This window comes from Pelecanus crispus, chromosome 6 (assembly GCF_030463565.1).
Source record: "Pelecanus crispus isolate bPelCri1 chromosome 6, bPelCri1.pri, whole genome shotgun sequence".
Taxonomy (NCBI): Eukaryota; Metazoa; Chordata; class Aves; order Pelecaniformes; family Pelecanidae; genus Pelecanus; species Pelecanus crispus.
The window spans coordinates 54,886,267-54,904,715 of record NC_134648.1 but is presented as its reverse complement, the minus strand read 5'-3'; the positions used below and the strand labels follow the sequence as shown (position 1 = coordinate 54,904,715).

General features: G+C 38.7%; 1 protein-coding gene across 1 annotated transcript in view; it reads left to right on the top strand.

The window, feature by feature from the left end:
• The window catches only part of NRDE2 (NRDE-2, necessary for RNA interference, domain containing), a 33,893-nt gene extending 16,179 nt beyond the window's left edge, over window positions 1-17,714 (top strand). The window contains exons 7-14 of the mRNA XM_075712124.1: window positions 2,636-2,769; window positions 4,572-4,692; window positions 6,731-6,906; window positions 7,610-7,996; window positions 8,921-9,849; window positions 11,113-11,251; window positions 16,708-16,779; window positions 17,461-17,714. Of these exons, the coding sequence (XP_075568239.1) occupies window positions 2,636-2,769; window positions 4,572-4,692; window positions 6,731-6,906; window positions 7,610-7,996; window positions 8,921-9,849; window positions 11,113-11,251; window positions 16,708-16,779; window positions 17,461-17,586 (2,084 nt within the window). The 3' untranslated portion in view covers window positions 17,587-17,714. The remainder of the gene's footprint in view (window positions 1-2,635; window positions 2,770-4,571; window positions 4,693-6,730; window positions 6,907-7,609; window positions 7,997-8,920; window positions 9,850-11,112; window positions 11,252-16,707; window positions 16,780-17,460) is intronic.
• Window positions 17,715-18,449: the final 735 nt, after the last annotated feature.

Below are 18,449 nucleotides of genomic sequence, written 5' to 3'. Positions count from 1 at the left end.
GTAACCATCTACTTTTTGGGCTGAATTTGAAGTGACAGTGTACTTATTAGGAAGATTACCAAATTGTTCCTTAAGATAAATATACAAAGAGTTTCACAAATTAATTATGAGGTGAGTAGCAGTGTAGATGTATGGTAGGCTTATATCTTCAACCTTTGACCTTTGCTAATGACAATGTGCAAGAACTAATTTTAAATAGTGTTGGACTATGCCATCTAGTGTTCAATTCAGTACACAGTGCTATCTGCTTGGAAAAAGGTGGGTGTGTGTTTAAAAACCATTAAATTTAAGAAAGCAGGTAAAAATTAATTTAAAATTATAGCTCAGTTTTGTTGTGGCATAACCCCAGTTGGCAACTAAGCACCACACAGCCACTCGCTCACCCTCCCCCGCCTTGGTGGGATGAGGAAGAGAATTGGAAAAAAAAAAAGTAAAACCTGTGGGTTGAGATAAATGCAGTTTAATAGGATAGCAGAGGAAGAGAAAGTAGTAATAATAATAATAATCATAATAAAAAAAATATACAAAATAAGTGATGCACAATGCAATTCACACCACCTGCTGACCGATGCCCAGCCCATCCCCAAGCAACAATCACTGCCCCACAGCCAACCCCCCCCAGTTTCTATACTGAGCATGACGTCATATGGTATAGAGTAGCCCTTTGGTCAGTTTGGGTCAGCTGTCCTGGCTGTGCCCCCTCCCAGCTCCTTGTGCACCTGGCAGAGCATGGGAAGCTGAAAAGTCCTTGACTAGTGTAAGCACTACCTAGCAACAACTAAAACATCAGTGTGTTACCAGCATTATTCTCCTACTAAATCCAAACCACAGTACTATGCCTGCTACTAGGAAGAAAATTAACTCTATCTCAGCTGAAACCAGGAAAATTTTTTACTTAAATTTTGAGAGTAGTATTTGTAATATTTTAAATTTGCTGGGAACTGTTAATATAAAGCAGATGAAGGTAAGCATTCTCAAATTTTGCTGTGGAAAGGGAGTCCTGTTTTTCAAATTATACCTACTGGTTGGGGAGAAACATCCTTATCTTTTAGGTCAGTTCAGCTGCAGAAGTGTCTTAACATCATGGACTGAATTAAGTATGTATTGTTTTCAGCTTTTACCACAAAGAAAATGCTGATCTTTGCATTTCTTCAAATATCTTTTTCTTTTTTATCATGCAGAAAAACTTATGCTATAAATTGGTTTTGGCTCCAGTTTGGCACCAAGTCCTGATGAGATTTTCTCTATATTCAGACCGTTTTAATCAAAGTTCATCTGTCTGAATCTGAGAAACTAGGAAAGGACAACTTAGTGTCAGTTGGACACAGTGCCTAAACTGGTTAAAATACTTTGGAGGATTCTATTATGTACTTAAATGTACTTTTTGTTGTTGAAATAGCTTCAGAAATCTCAGAGTCTTTGTTACCAGAAACAATCATTGACTTTGCAGCAAAACTGGATGAAATGTCTAGTTTGTGTATTCTAGCTGAATTCAAATTTTTATGTGCACACATCTGGTGTAAATCTGAATACAGGTAAAAGGAGTGAATCATTTGCCACTTCTTAGTATTAAAAAAATAAGATGATCGTTAGAAGCAATTGATGCTAACCTATGTTGTTACATGTTTGTATCTAGACACTTAAATATTTTGGTTGTTTAAAACCTTTCAAAGCCAATGCATTTAGTGAAGAAACAATAGTTTTTGAAGAACTGTTTTCAAAACTGTCAATGAATTATTTAAGTTTTGGGTGTTTTTGCAAGCCAATTAAGATTATGATTTAAAGCAATTTGATTTGTGAACAGCCACTGTTTTGTTAAGACTTGAGTGTAATTTGGCATGATGGAATGTCTCTGAAATGTCCTTGAACTGCCTAGTAATAGAGGTGTTTATAATACCTGTTATTTCTCTAGCTCTTTCATTTAAGACTCTCATTGCAAATACATGAACAGAAAAACTGGGGTTTTGCTTTGCTTTTTAAGCTGAGACTTGAGGCTCAGTGTGTAGTAGCGATATGGCAGTGATTACAGAAATAATTTGTTGAAGAGCAACGGATAGGAGTCTTCTCTACTTTCAAGCAGTAATGCTTTGACCAAAAGACCGGACTTCTCTTAACTGTGTTCTTATGTAAAGGAAAAGAAAGTGCAAATCACAGTTGGAATGAAAATGGTATATTACCAACATATTACCAATGTAACTATCTCATGCAAAAATGAGGCAAAAAAGATTTTTGTTGTAATCACTGACTGTGTGATTGTCATTGTAATTGTAATATTGTAATAATGCCCAGCATCTTCAGAGAGGGCTATGACCTACTCTGACAGATGTTGGATAAACTGGAGTTGGGACCATTGCATATAACTTCTATTCATCAACAAGGACAGTGCATGTATGGCACGAATGAAAAGTCATCTCTTTGTTGCATTTAAAAGCGAGAGGTCTTAAAGTTAATTGAACTATATTTTTGACATGCATTTATGCTAGTTACTCCCTGTGCTTTGGATTTTGATACCGTTCCAAAACAATTATGCTCTACAGCACTTCATGTATGTCTTTTGGATATTTGTGGGCTGTAATAAAATACTTGCAACAAGATTTATTTCAAATATTAAAATGTTATCTTCTTTACTTTACAGCTATATTTATTCAGCAGTGCCACTTTCTGAGACAGGCTGGCCATTCTGAGAAAGCAGTATCTTTGTTTCAGGCTCTGATTGACTTCACCTTCTTTAAACCTGACAGTGTGAAAGATCTGCCAACAAGAGGACAGGTAGCAATTTCCATTTAAATGAGTGTATGTCCTTGTGCATTACAGAGAATGCTGTAACAGAAAAATGTTGATGAATTTTTAAGGACATAGGGAAGTATTTTGAATCACAACTTACTTTGCAGTTCTTCAAGGTGATGCTTGCATTGGAAAAATGCTTGTGGGTCCTCTGGAGCTACATGTCAAATGGCTGCTTCTACTATATATAATAGAAATGTGATAACCAGTCATTTCATGTCTTCTTTTTTTACTAATTAAAGATGGAAAAAAATGAGCTGGCTGACCCGTGTCTGTGTCTAGTTAGCACTTCCCCTGCTTCTTTTCCCCAAAACTGTTGTTGTTTTGTTGCTGTTGATGGAGAAAGCTGATAGGACCTATAATCTCTTTCTGTTCTAGACAGTTCTTGTAAACTTTTCTAAGCTTCTCTGTTTTCTGCTGTTTTCAGTAATTCTTTGATGGCTGCATTAGGAACACCTTCATGCTTTAGAGTATCTTGTATTTGATCAATGAGATTCCATTCAGTTTATTCTGTTAAAGTACTAAATCACTTTTTCTGTTGATTTGCTGAGGAGAATGTTGGGCGTGCACCTTAATAATAATCAGTTAAGTTAATATTTAGAGGGGGCTGTTGCCGGTATAGCATCATCCCACTGAATTGTCAGGAGCTGCTTCCTTTTTAATGAGTGGTAGGGAGGGCCACCAGTTACGCAGCTGGGCTGCCACAGAGGACAGAAATCTGTAGTGTTTAAAAACTCTCTTAAGCAAGCAGGATGGAAAGGAACCTCTATTTAAAAGGACAGTGTTTAGTTTGGGAAGTGCAGTTCTTGAAAATAGGCAAATGCCAGATTTACAGCTGATCGCACATTCTGCCCTCTTCCAGAAGCATTATGACTCAGTCTTGAATTACTTGTTTCCGTACTGTTTCCACAGTTCTCTTTCTCACTTGGAGCAAAGAATAAATCCATAAGGGGCAGAATTAGATTTTGCAGTTGCCATTAAGCCCTGCATTTTCTGATATGTTGACGCTTGATTTTTCTTAGAGTAAATCTTATTGTTAATATTTGTATTAAGTCACATCTCAATGTCCAAACCAATGTTTGATACACAGCAAAAACATATAACAGGAGGGAGATGGTCATTATAGCTAAGTATACACAAAGCAGGGGAAGAATTGATGAATCTAAAGATGACAGATTGCATACAGACAGTGACAAAGTCGGGACCAGAACCCTGGACTTCTTATTTACTGGAAAGTGCCCTGAAGTTGTTGACCACCCTGAAACCTGAGAGAAGAAAGACCTTACTGGTCTTTTCCTCTTGTCCTCAGTCCAGTCATATTTATGTCCAACTGTAACATTTTGATTTGACCATAGGTGTATGATTGTTTGAATTATCATTCCATTAGCCAAGTTATTCATGGTCCCATGGAAGATAGGGAGGAGGGGACATTTCGTTTCCAAAAGCCACATCCTGGGGACTTTGGATCCTTATCCTTGAAGGATCTGTATAGGACATTTGGAACAAAAGTCTTTGGCTTTCTTTAAAGCCTAATACGTTTTAAAAACAATCTTTGTTCATGGGAAGAGCTGATGACAGTCCTGCTGAGCCACAGGCATAATTGAAGTAGTCAGTTGTTCCTGCTGATTCTTAAGCAGCATCTAACAAAGTCTTCAGATACAGAAGTTGCACCCAGATAAGTGATTGTAGGGTCTGGAAAAGCGAAGTTGACCCAGGTAGTGTTTGTACGTCAGCAAAAATTATTTTCCTCTGTGTTTTATTTTGGTTCTCCCTGCCCAAAACAACAGGTGGAATTCTTTGAACCCTTTTGGGATAGTGGAGAACCACGAATTGGAGAAAAAGGAGCAAGAGGCTGGAAAGCATGGATGCACCAACAAGAAAAGGGTGGCTGGATTGCTCTTAAGCCTGGTATGCCTATGTCAATATGTGTAGTTATATGTCCATGTGTTCTTCTAAACATTTTGATTAGAATGATACAAGCTGCTGCTTCTCATGTTTTTGCATACAAGTTTTAAAAAATATTTCCCAAGATGAAGTACATCATGCTTCACAGGGAAAAGCACGTGTTGAGTGTTCTGTGTACAATATTGTTTATGGAATATTGTTTTCCTCCTAGGTATGAGAATTAAGGCAGAGGGTGGCATGTCCTCCACTCTGTGCTGAAAAGGCTAAAGGTGTGAGTACTTGGTTGAGACCCACGCCTATCTAAAGTGGAAGGAAGCTACTTCCCTTAAGACCCTTTCATCATATTGGTAGAGCAGGTGGGATTATAGTATTAGATGACAGTTGCCTCAAGGATTCCTAGCTTAATGATTCTATTTCTAGAAGCAGATTTCAGTTTCTTAGAGCAAATATATAGTAGAAATAAGAGGAAAACCTTTCCTTTCTCTTTGCGATGCAGAAAACAAAGGAATTGCATCTTCACTTGGCTGGAATGCTTCTGGGTGAGCAGGGATGCAGAAAGCACCTTTCTGCTGCTTAGTCCCACCTTGTCTTCTGGTCTACAGTGCTTCCCTTACTGTCAAGGACTATTTCTCTAACAGATACATCTTGAAGGGAAGCAGGGGGCTGGAATGTGTCTGACCAAAGATGAGCTGTCTCTGCTTTTGCTGCTCCTGCTGCTGTAGCAACTCTAATGAAGCAAGTTTGGCTCTGCTTTTAGTAAACAGTGGAACTGAAAAATGATCCTGCGCTTCCCTTGTCCCTGGATTAAGATGGAATTTCCTTGCCCCTTAACTGAGGTCAGCAGTTCCACTGCTGATGGCTATAGACATTTTGCCCACAAATTGAGGAGACTCAGTATAGAGAAGATGACCACTGCCAGTCTTGGGCAGGTCCAGCATATATCAGTGCTTTTCCCCATGCTTGTAAAGCCGAAAAGTTCAGGTGCAATCTATAATTGAGCATAATCTCTAAAACTGACAATTTTTTTTTTTTTTTTTAACTTTGGTTAGATCATGGAAATGCTGTCATTTTTCATAGAGTTGCTGAGTAAAGGAGAGGCTATAGATCACAAAAAATATAGAGAGAGTAAAAAACTTGCCACCACATGTTTGTTTTACCTGAAATTTAAGAACTGGAAGTGGGACAGTTTCACCTAGTTAATGGCAAACGTCAGGATCAAGAATTTGGAGGTGGTATAGAAATGGCCTGATTTTTGTACCGAAAAAAATAGTGCAGGTAACCATAAATTTTGAGAACTTTTTTTCCTCAACAACAAGAAAGAAAAAAGTATTTGAAAAAATCTCTACAAGCTTTCCCTTAGCCTACAGGTGCTCATCAGTTTCAGGACAGAATTAATGTGTTGCTGTCACAGGAACAATATGCTAATTGTATCTCATAGTCCAGAAAGATCATCATAAAAGTGGGACGTGGTTAAGCACTTCCTTTTGTGTGTGTTTCACTACACTGGTTGTTTCAATTGCACATTAATTAAAATGTTGAAAATACCAGGTATTTTAAAGTGATGTTGTCAAACTTCATTTGTGATGTTTAACATTATAGTACTACTTTTTACTTACAGTGTTTTTCTCTAAATGTTTTATGCACATGAGCACTCATAGAGCACATTTGAGATTCTATGCCCAGGTATGAAGTGAAGAACCTAAGTTGCACAAAAAGATGACTGACTCTTGGCTCTTGCTTGCAAACTGCTGTTGATAAAAGTGGACCACAGCCTGTCAGTCTTTCTGTTTCTCCTCTATGAGAAACTTTGAGTGCTGACACTGATTCACTGGTTCAAAAAGTTTGAAAACATCCTACTCTTACAGAGCTGATGTCAAAACCCAGAACTATGATGTGAAACTTTCAGCTCTGTCTTGTGTCTGTTCTATTAACAATGTAGGTGTTTACATTTTTAAAGTAGTTTGATTGTATGTCAAGTCTGGCCTTTGGATTTGGTGGCTTTCTTTAATAATTTTGTGTGTGTGTCTTGATTTGGTTTTAGATGATGATGATGATGAAGAGATAGATGAGGATCAAGAAATAAAGGATAAAACTCTCCCCAAGTGGCATATTTGGTTGGATATTGAATATTCTCGTGAAGCAAGGCATTGGTTACCTTGGAGGCCAGACAAAACCAAAAAGGAAACTGAAGAAGATTGTGAAGATCCAGAAAGACAGGTCACTGTGATATAATAAAACAAGGGGAGATAATAAGGCAAATTATCCTTTCATCTGAATTCATGGATATTTCAGAGGAGTAATCATTTTCTTCATTTGGAAAAAAATATTTTCTGTGTTTGGAAGTCAAACTTTACCTGAGGTTTTGTGCTGAGACTTCTGAAATGCATGGGAAGCTCATGGTAAACTTTGGAGAGAGCTGTTGGCAAATAGTCTGCCTTTGCTATTTTGTGATTTCTCTCATCTGTATGTGGAAATGTCACAGAAATCTGTGTTTGAGAAGATAGACGCATTAAGTAAACAAAGGTTTTGTTGCCTCCAAGTCAGATAGTTGGATATTTTTTTTTTTTCCCCAATCTTCTTGGGAGATAGGTCAAGTCAGACATTGATTTTCAAATAAAAATGTGTTTCATAGCCTTAGCAATACTATCTTTCAGACCTTCATTGTGTAAGTTTTCTGTGGAGGTCTTTGATACTAAAGGGCAAAGAAATCTCTTGATAGCAAATTTACAGTCTGACTGGAAGAACATATTGCTTGTTTCATTTGTCTGTTTTTAATTTGAATGACATTCTGTTACCATTTAATAGTAATTATAAATCTTTATTGACTTGAAAAGGTTCTTTAATTACATAAATTACAGGTTTGCTAATTTTATTTGATTGCAAAAATTAATGGAGTTTGTTTTAATTTGGATTTTCTTAGGTATTATTTGATGATCTTGGACCATCTTTAATCCAGCTTTCTAATCCAGATCTTCAACGTCAACTACTGTACTCATTTTTGCAGTTCCTGGGAGTTCCATGTACAAGTAAACTCTTTCCTTCCAACCTCTATATTGCCATGGATGAAAATAACATCTTTGACAGTGTGCTTTCTGATGAAAAGCCACTGACTTCTGTTGATTTTCCACTTTCTGGATTCAACAGTATTGGTCATATGGACACGATGCTACGAGGGCGACATCACATAGGCCACTATAAAGAAGGAGAGGAGTTCATACAGAATGTTTTTCATGTTCTATTCACGCTATTTTCAGGAAAGGAGAAATCTAACCTGTCCATTTGTTGGTTACAGTATGAAATATCTAAGGTAATGGTAATGAGGAATCTGCATGTAATTGCTTTTGTGATGTGTCTTTCTTACCCTTTCTTCAGTACCTGTTACACAGTGGCATACATGTAACAAAATATTTTTTGCCATTTTGGATAAATGTTACTATATGATACATTGTATGCTAGACAGGAATGGATGCAAGTGATATTTTTAAAGGCAAAGTGAGTCAGCCAAGTACTTTTACCAAACTATGCTACTAGGTGCATAATCCCCAATACCATGATAAGAGCACCTTATCAAGAAACTTACTACTTCCTATACAAGTTACATTTGTAGTGCTCTTGAAGGAAATAAGACCCTTTCACTTGAATATGGATTTATTTAAGTAAAACTGCTCTAATAGATGCCCACAGAAGGATGAAAATCCAGGTTGTCTTCCTACGCTTCAGCAAGTTTAGTATTGTGTTTCCTTGTGGGGAAGTTTTCTGTCTCTTACCCAAACATTACCTGACCAGAAGATCTCCTGTAATCTTCCCATCCAATCTCCACATTTGTCTGTCAGCACATTCCCCCTGTGAAAAGCTACTTGGAGGTTTAATTGTGCTAGTCATAAGCTGCATCTGGCCAGACAGGATCATTTGTTTTCTTTTTCTCAACCATTACAGGTTAGCAGCTCTTTATTTAAGCAGTTGGCCTTTTAAAAGAGTGAAATTTGATATTACTTAATGGCAGTGGCAGGAGTAAGAATGATAAGCCTGTGTATTTGGCTATGTTGGAGGGAGCTGACAACATGCAGTTGTGACAGCTTACAGTACTCAGTAGCAACAGATCTGGCTGGTGGTGAAATATGGAACAATATGAAAACAAACACAGTAATGAAATTAAAAAATGCTGTGAGCTTTTTTTTTCCTTTCTTCTCCCACCCCTCTCAAAATTTGTTCTGTTTATGCTCCCCGGCAGGTAGTTCAATGCCTCCAAGCAAAAAACAAGAAGAAGCTGAAAGCACAAGGGAGGAAGAGTAAAAAGTTGGCCAAGAATCTCCTTAAAGCACCTGACAACCGAAACCACCTTTCTCTCTGGAAACTGTATGCTTACCTAGAATGGCTGCTTGGTAACACTGATGATGCCAGGAAGGTATTTGACACAGCTCTTTGCATGGCAGGGGCAGGAGGATTAAAGAGTCCCCAGCTCTGCAGCCTCAGTCTGCTTTATGCTCAGCTGGAAGTGGAACTACTAGAAAGCATAGAAGGAGCTGTTATGTCACGTGCTGTTCATATATTGACCAAATTGGCTGAAAGCGGGCCATATGTGCCCTATAGTGGACAAGTGTTATCTGTGAATGTCTTGAAAGCTCGTAAAACATACGAGCATGCACTGCAAGATTATTTAAGTAAAACACCAGTTTCTGATCAGGATCAGGTCAGCGATGCTAATCAGCTCGTTAACTTGGTTGGTTGTTATGCACTGTTCCAGTATTTGACTGTTGGGATTGATGCGGCAGTATTAATATATACACAGACTTTGGAAAAACTTGAAGCTCCTGGTCCACAGACATGTGAAAATACTGGAGAGAATTTTGGCATTCAAAATTTTCCCACTGCTCTTGAAGGTGTCACACTGCTGCATACAAATTTACTCAGATTCCACATGAAAATTAGTGTTTATCCTTTGAATCCTCTGCGAGAGGCACTAACGGAGGCTCTGAAACGGTATCCTAGCAACCAGTCTCTTTGGAGGTCATATATCCACATCCAAAGGAAGTCTCACAGTGCTAGCAAAGCACGAAGATTTTTTGATGGTGTCACAAGGTCTACTAACTCTTTAGAGCCATGGCTGTTTGCAATCCAAGCAGAGCAGATGAGAAAAAAACTCATTGAGAATGTCCAGAGGTAATATCTTGCAACTCCTTATGATTATGCTTTTTTTGATCTGTCTAATCACTTAACAGAGGAGAGAAAATGCTATCATAGTTCTCATTTTGCAGATGAAGAGGCTGTAGCTAGGGAAGGTTATTTGTTCAAGACTGAGTAGTGAGTCAGTGGCAGAATCCTGAATAGAATTAAAGACAGGTGATAGTTTCACGTCCTTTCTACTGGATCAGATTGTGTGTTGCTTTGTGTCTGATTACTTGTTACTGACATCAAGTTGGAATGCATTTCTTTAAGTAATTTTTCAATAACTAGGAGCCTGCTTAGATGGCTAAAGTAGACACTGTGAGCTTAGAAACTGCTGCATTTTAATACTACAGCAATAAAGAGCATAATACAGAGCTGCGCTGCCCTACTTTACTCCTGGATCATAGAATACAGTTGTGGCAGATCTGTTTCCATAGTGAGTGCTTGAGAGTTTAGTTTTCAAATGGGGCTGTTGCTAGGTAGAAGAGGCTGGAAATTTCCTGAATTTGCAGTGTGGTCTGGGCTCAGATTTTTTGCTCCTGGGAAAGGAGAAAAGGGTAGGAGATGTGGGGAACAGAGGTATGTGTTCATTCTTAAAGCTTAGTCTCTAACTGTTCTCTGCCCATTGCGTGGAGCTACCTATCCACTGCTACCTACGTATCTCTAATAACATTGGCAACTTGGTTCTTTGTGTCTGCACGTAGCAACAGAGATTTCTAGGAAAATGTTATCTGGAAGCTTTACATAGCTGTAATCTTGCAATAATCACACTTGATGAAATTACAGAATTATCAGTATACTTCAAAATGACGGCTTGCCTGGGCACCAGAAGGCTTGCTGACCTAGGCTTGAGTTTGGTTTGAGCTGCTATGCCAGGCTTGGAATGAGAAATGATCTTGAATGAAGACTAAGATAAGTGTTTTAAGATCATATGATAATGGATTATTGTACTCAAAGAGTATAATCTCCTCTAGTTGGACAGGGTGAATTTTTCAACATGCTAAAAGAATTTTCACAAAAATACTTCATTTATCTTTTTTTAACTGTTTTTCCTATTTAGAAATGTGTTGATTACATTAGCGAGTGCTAAAAATCTGGTTTATAACATTCAGAGTTTGTAGCATGAAATGCAAAAACTTGGCTATATACAGTGCTATGTGAACAGAGACAGTACATTGATCTTTACCCTCTCTTACCTGGATGCAGTCCTTTAGCTTGGATTTAAGGGACTGTGGTTTCTTTTCTTCTCTGTTTCAGGGCAGATGTTGGTGAAATACATTCTACTATTCCTGAAACTGGGTTAACAAATCGGATTGTAGCTCTGTTTGAACATGCAGTTCAGACTGAAAATGGTACCCATTGTCCACTGCTGTGGAGAATGTATTTGAACTTTCTGGTAAGAAGAGTATCAGTTTTGGGGGGCATGGGAGGGTTGTTTGGGTTTTGTTTTTTTTTTTTTTCAATATTTGGAATTTCTCATGAACACAACTGCAATGCTGTATAAAAAAAAAGGAATACTAACTGCTGCCATACCTATATGATTTGAAAGGTAAATTGTAATGCTCCTTATTGGGAAGCTGGGAATATTAAGGAAAATGTAATTCACATGGATTAGAAGGATGTATAGCTTCTGACAGTGTAGGTTCAGGCAAGTAATTGTGGCTGCCATCTTACATAGATAAAAAAAATGTCATAAGATGTCAATAGATGGATTCCACCTGGCTTACTTGCAATATAAAGGTAAGTGGGCAGGGCAACAAAATTTAAGAAAAGGGGAAGCAAATTGTAGGGACTTAGGATTTTATTTTTAATGTAAGTAAAATCAGCAAACATGAGTGGTATTTGTGTTTTAGACCTACTTTAGGGTTCTGTAAGGAAATTAGGAGGACTCTAATGTTTCAGTCAAATCTAGATCCTGATTTTGTATAACTTCCAGAATCACAGAATGGTGGAGGTTGGAAGGGACCTCTGGAGACCATCTTGTCCAACTCCGCTGTTCAAGCGGGGCCATCTAGAGTCAGTTGTCCATGACAGTGTCTAGATAGCTTTTGAGTATCTCCAAGGATGGAGACTCCATAAGTCTCTGGGCAGCCCATGCTAGTGCTCAGTAACCCTCACAGTAAAAAAGTATTTCCTGATGTTCAGACAGAGCCTCATGCATTTCATTTTGTGTCCGTTGCCTCTGGTACTGTCACTTGGCACCACTGAAAAGAGCCTCGCTCCCTCTTCTTTACATCCTCGCTTCAGGTATTTATATACATAGATATGATCCCCCCCCCAAGCCTTCTCTTCTCTAGGCTAAACAGTTCCTGCTCTCTCAACCTCTCCTTATAGGAGAGGTGCCCTGGTTCCTTAGTCATCTTAGTGACCCTTCGTTGGACTCTCTCTAGTGTGTGCATGTCTGTCTTTTACTGGGAAGTTAACTACTGGGCACAGGATGCCAGGTGTGGCCTCACCAGTGCTGAGTAGAGGGGAAGGATCACCTCCCTCAACCTGCTGGCAATGCTTTGCCTAATGCAGCCCAGGATACCATTAGCCCTTCTTTGCAGCAAGGGCATATTGCTGGCTCCTGTTCAACTTGGTGTCCACCAGGACCCCCAGGTCCTTTTCTGCCAAGCTGCTCTCCAGCTGGGTGGCCCCCAGCACATACTGGTGCCTGGGGTTGTTTCTCCTCAGGTGCAGGACTTTGCACTTCTCCTTGTTGAACTTAATGAGGTGTTCCTGTCAGCTCGTTTCTCCAGTCTGTTGTGGTTCCTCTGGATGCCAGTGTGACCCTCGGGTGTATCAACCACTCCTCGCAGTTTTGTGTCATCTGCAAGCTTGCTGAGGGTATACTCTGTCCCATCAGCCAGATGATTAATGAAGATCCTAAATGGGATTCGACCCAATATTGACCCCACACTGCTAGTTTCTGGCCTCCAACTAGACTTTGTCCTACTGACCACCACCCTCTGGGCCCAGAAGTTGAGCCAGTTTTCAGTCCACCTTGCTGACTGCTCATCTAGTTCTTACATCAACCACTTGTCTAGGAGGATCTGAAGGGAGACAGTGTCAAAGGCCTTACTGAAGTCCAGATAGCCCATTTCCAGTGCTCTTCCATCATCCACCAGGCCAGTCATTTCATCATAGCAGTTTATCAAGTTGGTCAAGTGTGACTTTCAGTGAATTCATGCTGACTACCTCTGATGACTTTCTTTTTGTTCATGTGCCTGGAGATGGTTTCCAGGATTAGCTGCTCCATCACCTTCCCAGGGATCAAGGTGAGGCTGACTGGCCTGTAGTTCTCTGGGTCCTCCTTCTTGCCCATCTTGAAGGTAGGAGTGACATTTGACTTTCTTCTGTCTTTGGGCACTTCTCCCAGTTGCTGTGATCAATCAAAGACTGCCAAGAGTGACCTTGCATTGACATCTGCCAGCTTCCTCAGCGTTTGTGGGTGCATCCCATCAGGGCCCATGGACTTATGCACATCCAGTTAGCTTAATTATTCCTGACCTGATCTTCTTCCACTAAGGGTACATCTTCCTTGCTCCACATTTTCCCCCGGTCTCTGCGACCTGGGATTCCTGAAGGCCAGTCTTGCTACTAAAGACTGAGGCAAAGAAGGCCTTCCATACATCAGCCTTTTCCATGTAATCGGGTCCCCTGTCTCATTCAGCAGTGGGCCCATATTTTTCCTACATTTCGTTCTGTTAACCCATGTACAGACAGAAGCCCTTTTTGTTGTTTTCAACATCCCTTGCCAGGTTCAATTCCAATCGGTCTTCAGCTTTCCTAACTTCATCCCTGGAACAGCTTCCAGATATGAATTAGAAAAAAACAATGCATGAACATCTGTATGGTTTTGATTTATGGTGGAATAAAGAATATGGTAAAAAAGACTATTTTATGTGGACCCCTCAAATATTTTCTTCTATTTTCTCCATACTATAAAAACTTTCCCAGACCAAGATTTTTTGATTGATTGACATTGGAGCAAGCAAGGTACAGTCCACATGCAAAATAAATGCATGGTAAGGAAAACATAGCTATAGCTTTTATAACTTGCCTTGAATTTTCACAGTCTTTTTGAATGTTAAAAGCTGCATATAAAGGTTATGCTAACTGGCATTGCAGAATAACACCAAAAAGCAATAATGTTTATTTCTTCTGTAGTTCACCATGGAAGTACATAAATAAAATCAACTTCATGTAGGCAGTTTTGTCATCTCGGTTCTTTTCTTGCTTCTCCAAAGTACGATATGGAAGATGAAAACACAAAAGAAATGCTTGGAACTCATGTAAGGGGAATTTCATTGCACAATATTACTCCTCTGTTCACACCCTCTGGTGTAATAAGTTGTCAGAGGGGAAGAGCAGTTAGCAAGCTGTGAAATACAGAGGAAGCAGGGGAAGGAGAGACTCTTGTTTTGTGTTTGAGAAGATCTCTTGTGTGGGACTGTTAGTGTGACCATTTCTACACAAATACATGCTTGTAAATATTTTATACAACTTTGTATATAGGAATGTACAATTGAATTGCTGTTATTCTTTACAAACTACTAATGAGACTTCAGTATGCACAAATGCCAAAGTAAAATCACCCAGTGTGTATTTTATCCCTAATGATTCATTCATGGAAGATACCATTTTCACAAGAACAAGAAGGAATATTTATTAGATGCTAATAAGGTGGAGGAAAATAATACTTTTACAATAATAGCTTTGAATAACATTATTCAGAGAAGCACAATCAATTAGAAACATGAAAATTTTCAGATATAGTCATAGAAGAAGAAGTTGTGATCGTCCAGTATTACCCTAAGTTCTGTAGATACCTGTTTTCTCTTTGGGTGTGTCCAGATACTCAGTCTTTGGTATTTTGGGCAAAAGCTTCTCACTGTTTAAAAACACAAAGCTTTTATATAGATTTTGAAATAAATTATTTCTCTTAAATTCCTATATATTTTTTTATGAAATCATGCTTGACCAATCTGGGCTGCCTATGATGAGATGACTAGCTCAGTGGATGTTATCTCAACTTTAGCAAGCCTTTTCCACTGCCTCCCATAACATCCTCACACACAAGCTGATGAAGCATGGATTAGGTAAGCGGACAGCGAGGCGGACTGAAATCTGGCTGAATTGCCAGGCTCAAAGGGTTGTAATCAGCAGTGTGAACTCTTGCTGCAGGCTAGCCGCTGGTACTGGCCCCAAGGATTTATACTGGGACCAGTGCCCTTTAACATCTTCATTAATGATCTGGATGATGAGAGAGTGTACCGTCAGCAAGTTTGCAGATGATACAAAATCAAGAGTGGCTGATGCACAATATTCTGCTGTTGGTCTGTCCAGGTCCCTTTGAATATTCAAGAACCATGAAGATAAATAAGAGAATGGAGCATGTGTTGTACAGGGAGAGGCTGGGAGGCTTGTGATTGTTCAGCCTGGAGAAGTGAAGGCTCCTGGAAGATACTGTCAATGTATATAAATACCTCATGTGAGGGTATGAAGACAGAGCCAGACTCTTCTCAGGGCTGCCTAGTGACAGGACAGGAGGCAATGGCCACAAATTGAAGTATAGAAAATTCCATTTAAACGTAAGAAAAAGCTTTTTACTGTGAGGGTGATGAAATGCTGGAACAGGTTGTCCAGAGGTTATGGAGTCTCCATCCATGGAAATACTCAAAACCCAACTGGATATGGTTCTGAGCAGCCTGCTTTTGCTGACCCTGCTTTGAGCAAGGGGGTTGGAGCAGATGGTCTCCAGAGGTCCCTTCCAACGTCTGATTCTGCAAAAAAAATAGAGGCAGAACATGACTGAAAGCTCTTTGCAGAGCTGCAAAAGATGTGTATGCATCTTAGTGCACAGCTCTGACAGCAGGGAGGGAGATCATGACACCAGAACAGCACAAGTTTCTACAACCAATGTATCAATAATATGAAAAAGAATTTCTAGATTTTTAAGGATTGACAACGGAACCTGCTGATTTTTAGCAGCAGTATTGATGCAGTCAGAACAAGGGAAAATGTAAAGTCAGTATCGAAGATCTCTTCTTCTCCAAAGACCTCAAAACATTTAATGTATTTTCAGTATTTTGGAATTACTGCTTTTTCTGGATTTGTCATAAAATGCTGTTTAAGTGTTTTTTAAAGTAGCCCAATTAAAAAAGATTTCTTCACAAGAAATCATAATTATTTCTACCTGTAACTGGGATGACTGAAGCTAAGGAGACTGTTCAGCACTCTGACCTCTGCTACCCTTCTCTTTTTAAACTTCATGATAGCTGTGTGCTCTGTACTTGTATCACATAGTTGGACGGGTACTTTGAGGAGGAAGGTTTAACTCCTTCCAGATAGATGCTAATTTGACATATCCATTTTTGTATGTAAGGGGATTCAGCTTTAACAAGCTGAGTGAGAAAATGTATGTGCATGATCTCTTCAGTGCACAAAAATAATGTAATATCACCTTCACTGTACCAAAGATGCTCTTGTGTAGTATTTGTGTAGTATATCGGGTGTAAGTTTTGGTTAATGATTTGCAGTCTTGCCCATTGCAGTATTATTTTCAAATGTAGGCAAAGGCACTGACTTTAACTGAAACACTCAGCAGAGGCTCTTTCTGCTAGTCTTTGTTCTATTACTTGTCTTATAAGTAAAGCCCTGAAACTCCTTAAAGACATCTCTGATTACATTGAAGAGTGTGACCAGTGTAACCTGTCAAATTGTGTAGCTGCCACAGTCTGTAGCAATAAGGATTCCTCAGCAGAACAACACTGAGCTTTTCAGCAATAATTTCTTTGTCTCAGCGATAGTTGTTTTATTATTTCAGCTATTACTGCATTGAAGTATGAACATCTTTTTCTCACACAGGCTTCACTAGGAAAAAAAGAAAAAAGCAAAGGCTTGTTTTATAAAGCCCTTCAAAACTGTCCTTGGGCAAAGGTAAGCATAGAAAAAAATATAAACCTGTCATCATACTCTAATTTTTGAAGTTCTGTATTTGAGGGGAAAAAAAAGTTAGACTTTAGTAATTGTTGCAATGAATTATATGCAAATGAAAGGAGAGATTTCTGAAGGAGAAGTACTGTAAGATTTTCTGCAAATAAGAGATGCATCCAAAATGGAAACAAACATAGTGGTCAGTGCTGTTTGCATTTCAGAACAGAAAGGTGTTGCATTGCATGAGGCAAGGAGATAATAAATTCCTCTCTGTGTGATCTAGAAGTGATCATGTCTTTTGTACCATGTTTTATCATGGGCATGGTAGCAGCAGAAATATATAGGCAAATAAAAATGTATTTAGTTAATAGTATAAGAAATTATTCAGAAGCACCTGCAACTCCTCAGGTAATGTCTGTATATGCTGCAAATGCTCCAGCACCTCTTGACCTACATTTTATCTTTTTGAATAAAATTATTTAGTAAAAGTTGGAAAAGACTTGGTTAAACATCTACATTGCTGTCACTGTAGAAGTACTAATTCTGTTTTATTATTTTAAAGAAGTGTATGGTATTTCTTACGTTCTTGTTACAGAGTTGGTTGCATATCTATGTACTTCTTTATACTATGTTTCTTGCTACGATAGAAGGTTAGCACAGAAAATGTTCTCATTGTCTTTCTAGGTGCTCTATATGGATGCAGTAGAGTACTTCCCTGATCATCTGCAAGAGACGCTTGATCTAATGACTGAAAAAGAATTGAGAGTACGGGTACCTATGGAAGAGCTGGATCTACTATTAGAGGTTTAAAAGAACACTGTAGATGAGCAGAGAAAGTACAGAAGCTAGTTCCAAAGCTAACAGTTAGACCTGTCTCTTTTCAAACAGGAACTCTGTTGGGACTTAGGTACTATGTACTTTTTTTTAAGTTGGTGGGGGTTTTTTTTGTTTGGGGTTTTTTGGGTTGGTTTTTTTTTTTTTTAAGCTTTTATATAAATTGCTATTAAAATGGAGTTCTACTAGCTGCAAGTATTCTGGAATCAAGTACTGCATCTTACCCACAAAAATGCATCCATTTCTCTGAAGTATTGCTGGCTCCCACAGAAGGATACCCTCTTATAAATAGCCTCCTGTTGAATGTTGCCCACATTTCTTAGACTATTGTTTGAAATTACATTCCCTAGAGTTCAGCAGAGATTCAGTACATGCCAACTATGGTTTGGTGAGCAGCACAGGAAATAAACATCTGCCAGATGGATGCTCCACTGTCCTCCAGTGGGCAGACTTCCGTAATTTCCTTCAGCTTGGTATGCGTGCGTGTGTATATATAACTACTAAGTCAAACAGAACAGCCGTTACATCTGTACATATACTGCTAGTAAAAGCTAAATCTTTGCTTGAGCAGGCACCTATTTTGGACTTGTATTTGTATGTTTTGACAGATGACCATTTTAATATGAATATTTATGAAAAATATACCTGACTATTTGAAAATTCAAAAGGAACTTGAATTATTTTTTATTTCTTAATTCAATAGAACCACGAGTGTATTAAAAATGAGAATGTATCCATAATACATCTCTAAGCAGCTCACTTTTAAACAAGTTTTTGTAATTGATTACTCGTTTTTGACCCAAATACAGGCAATCATCGTAAGAGAAGTAGAGGTCTGG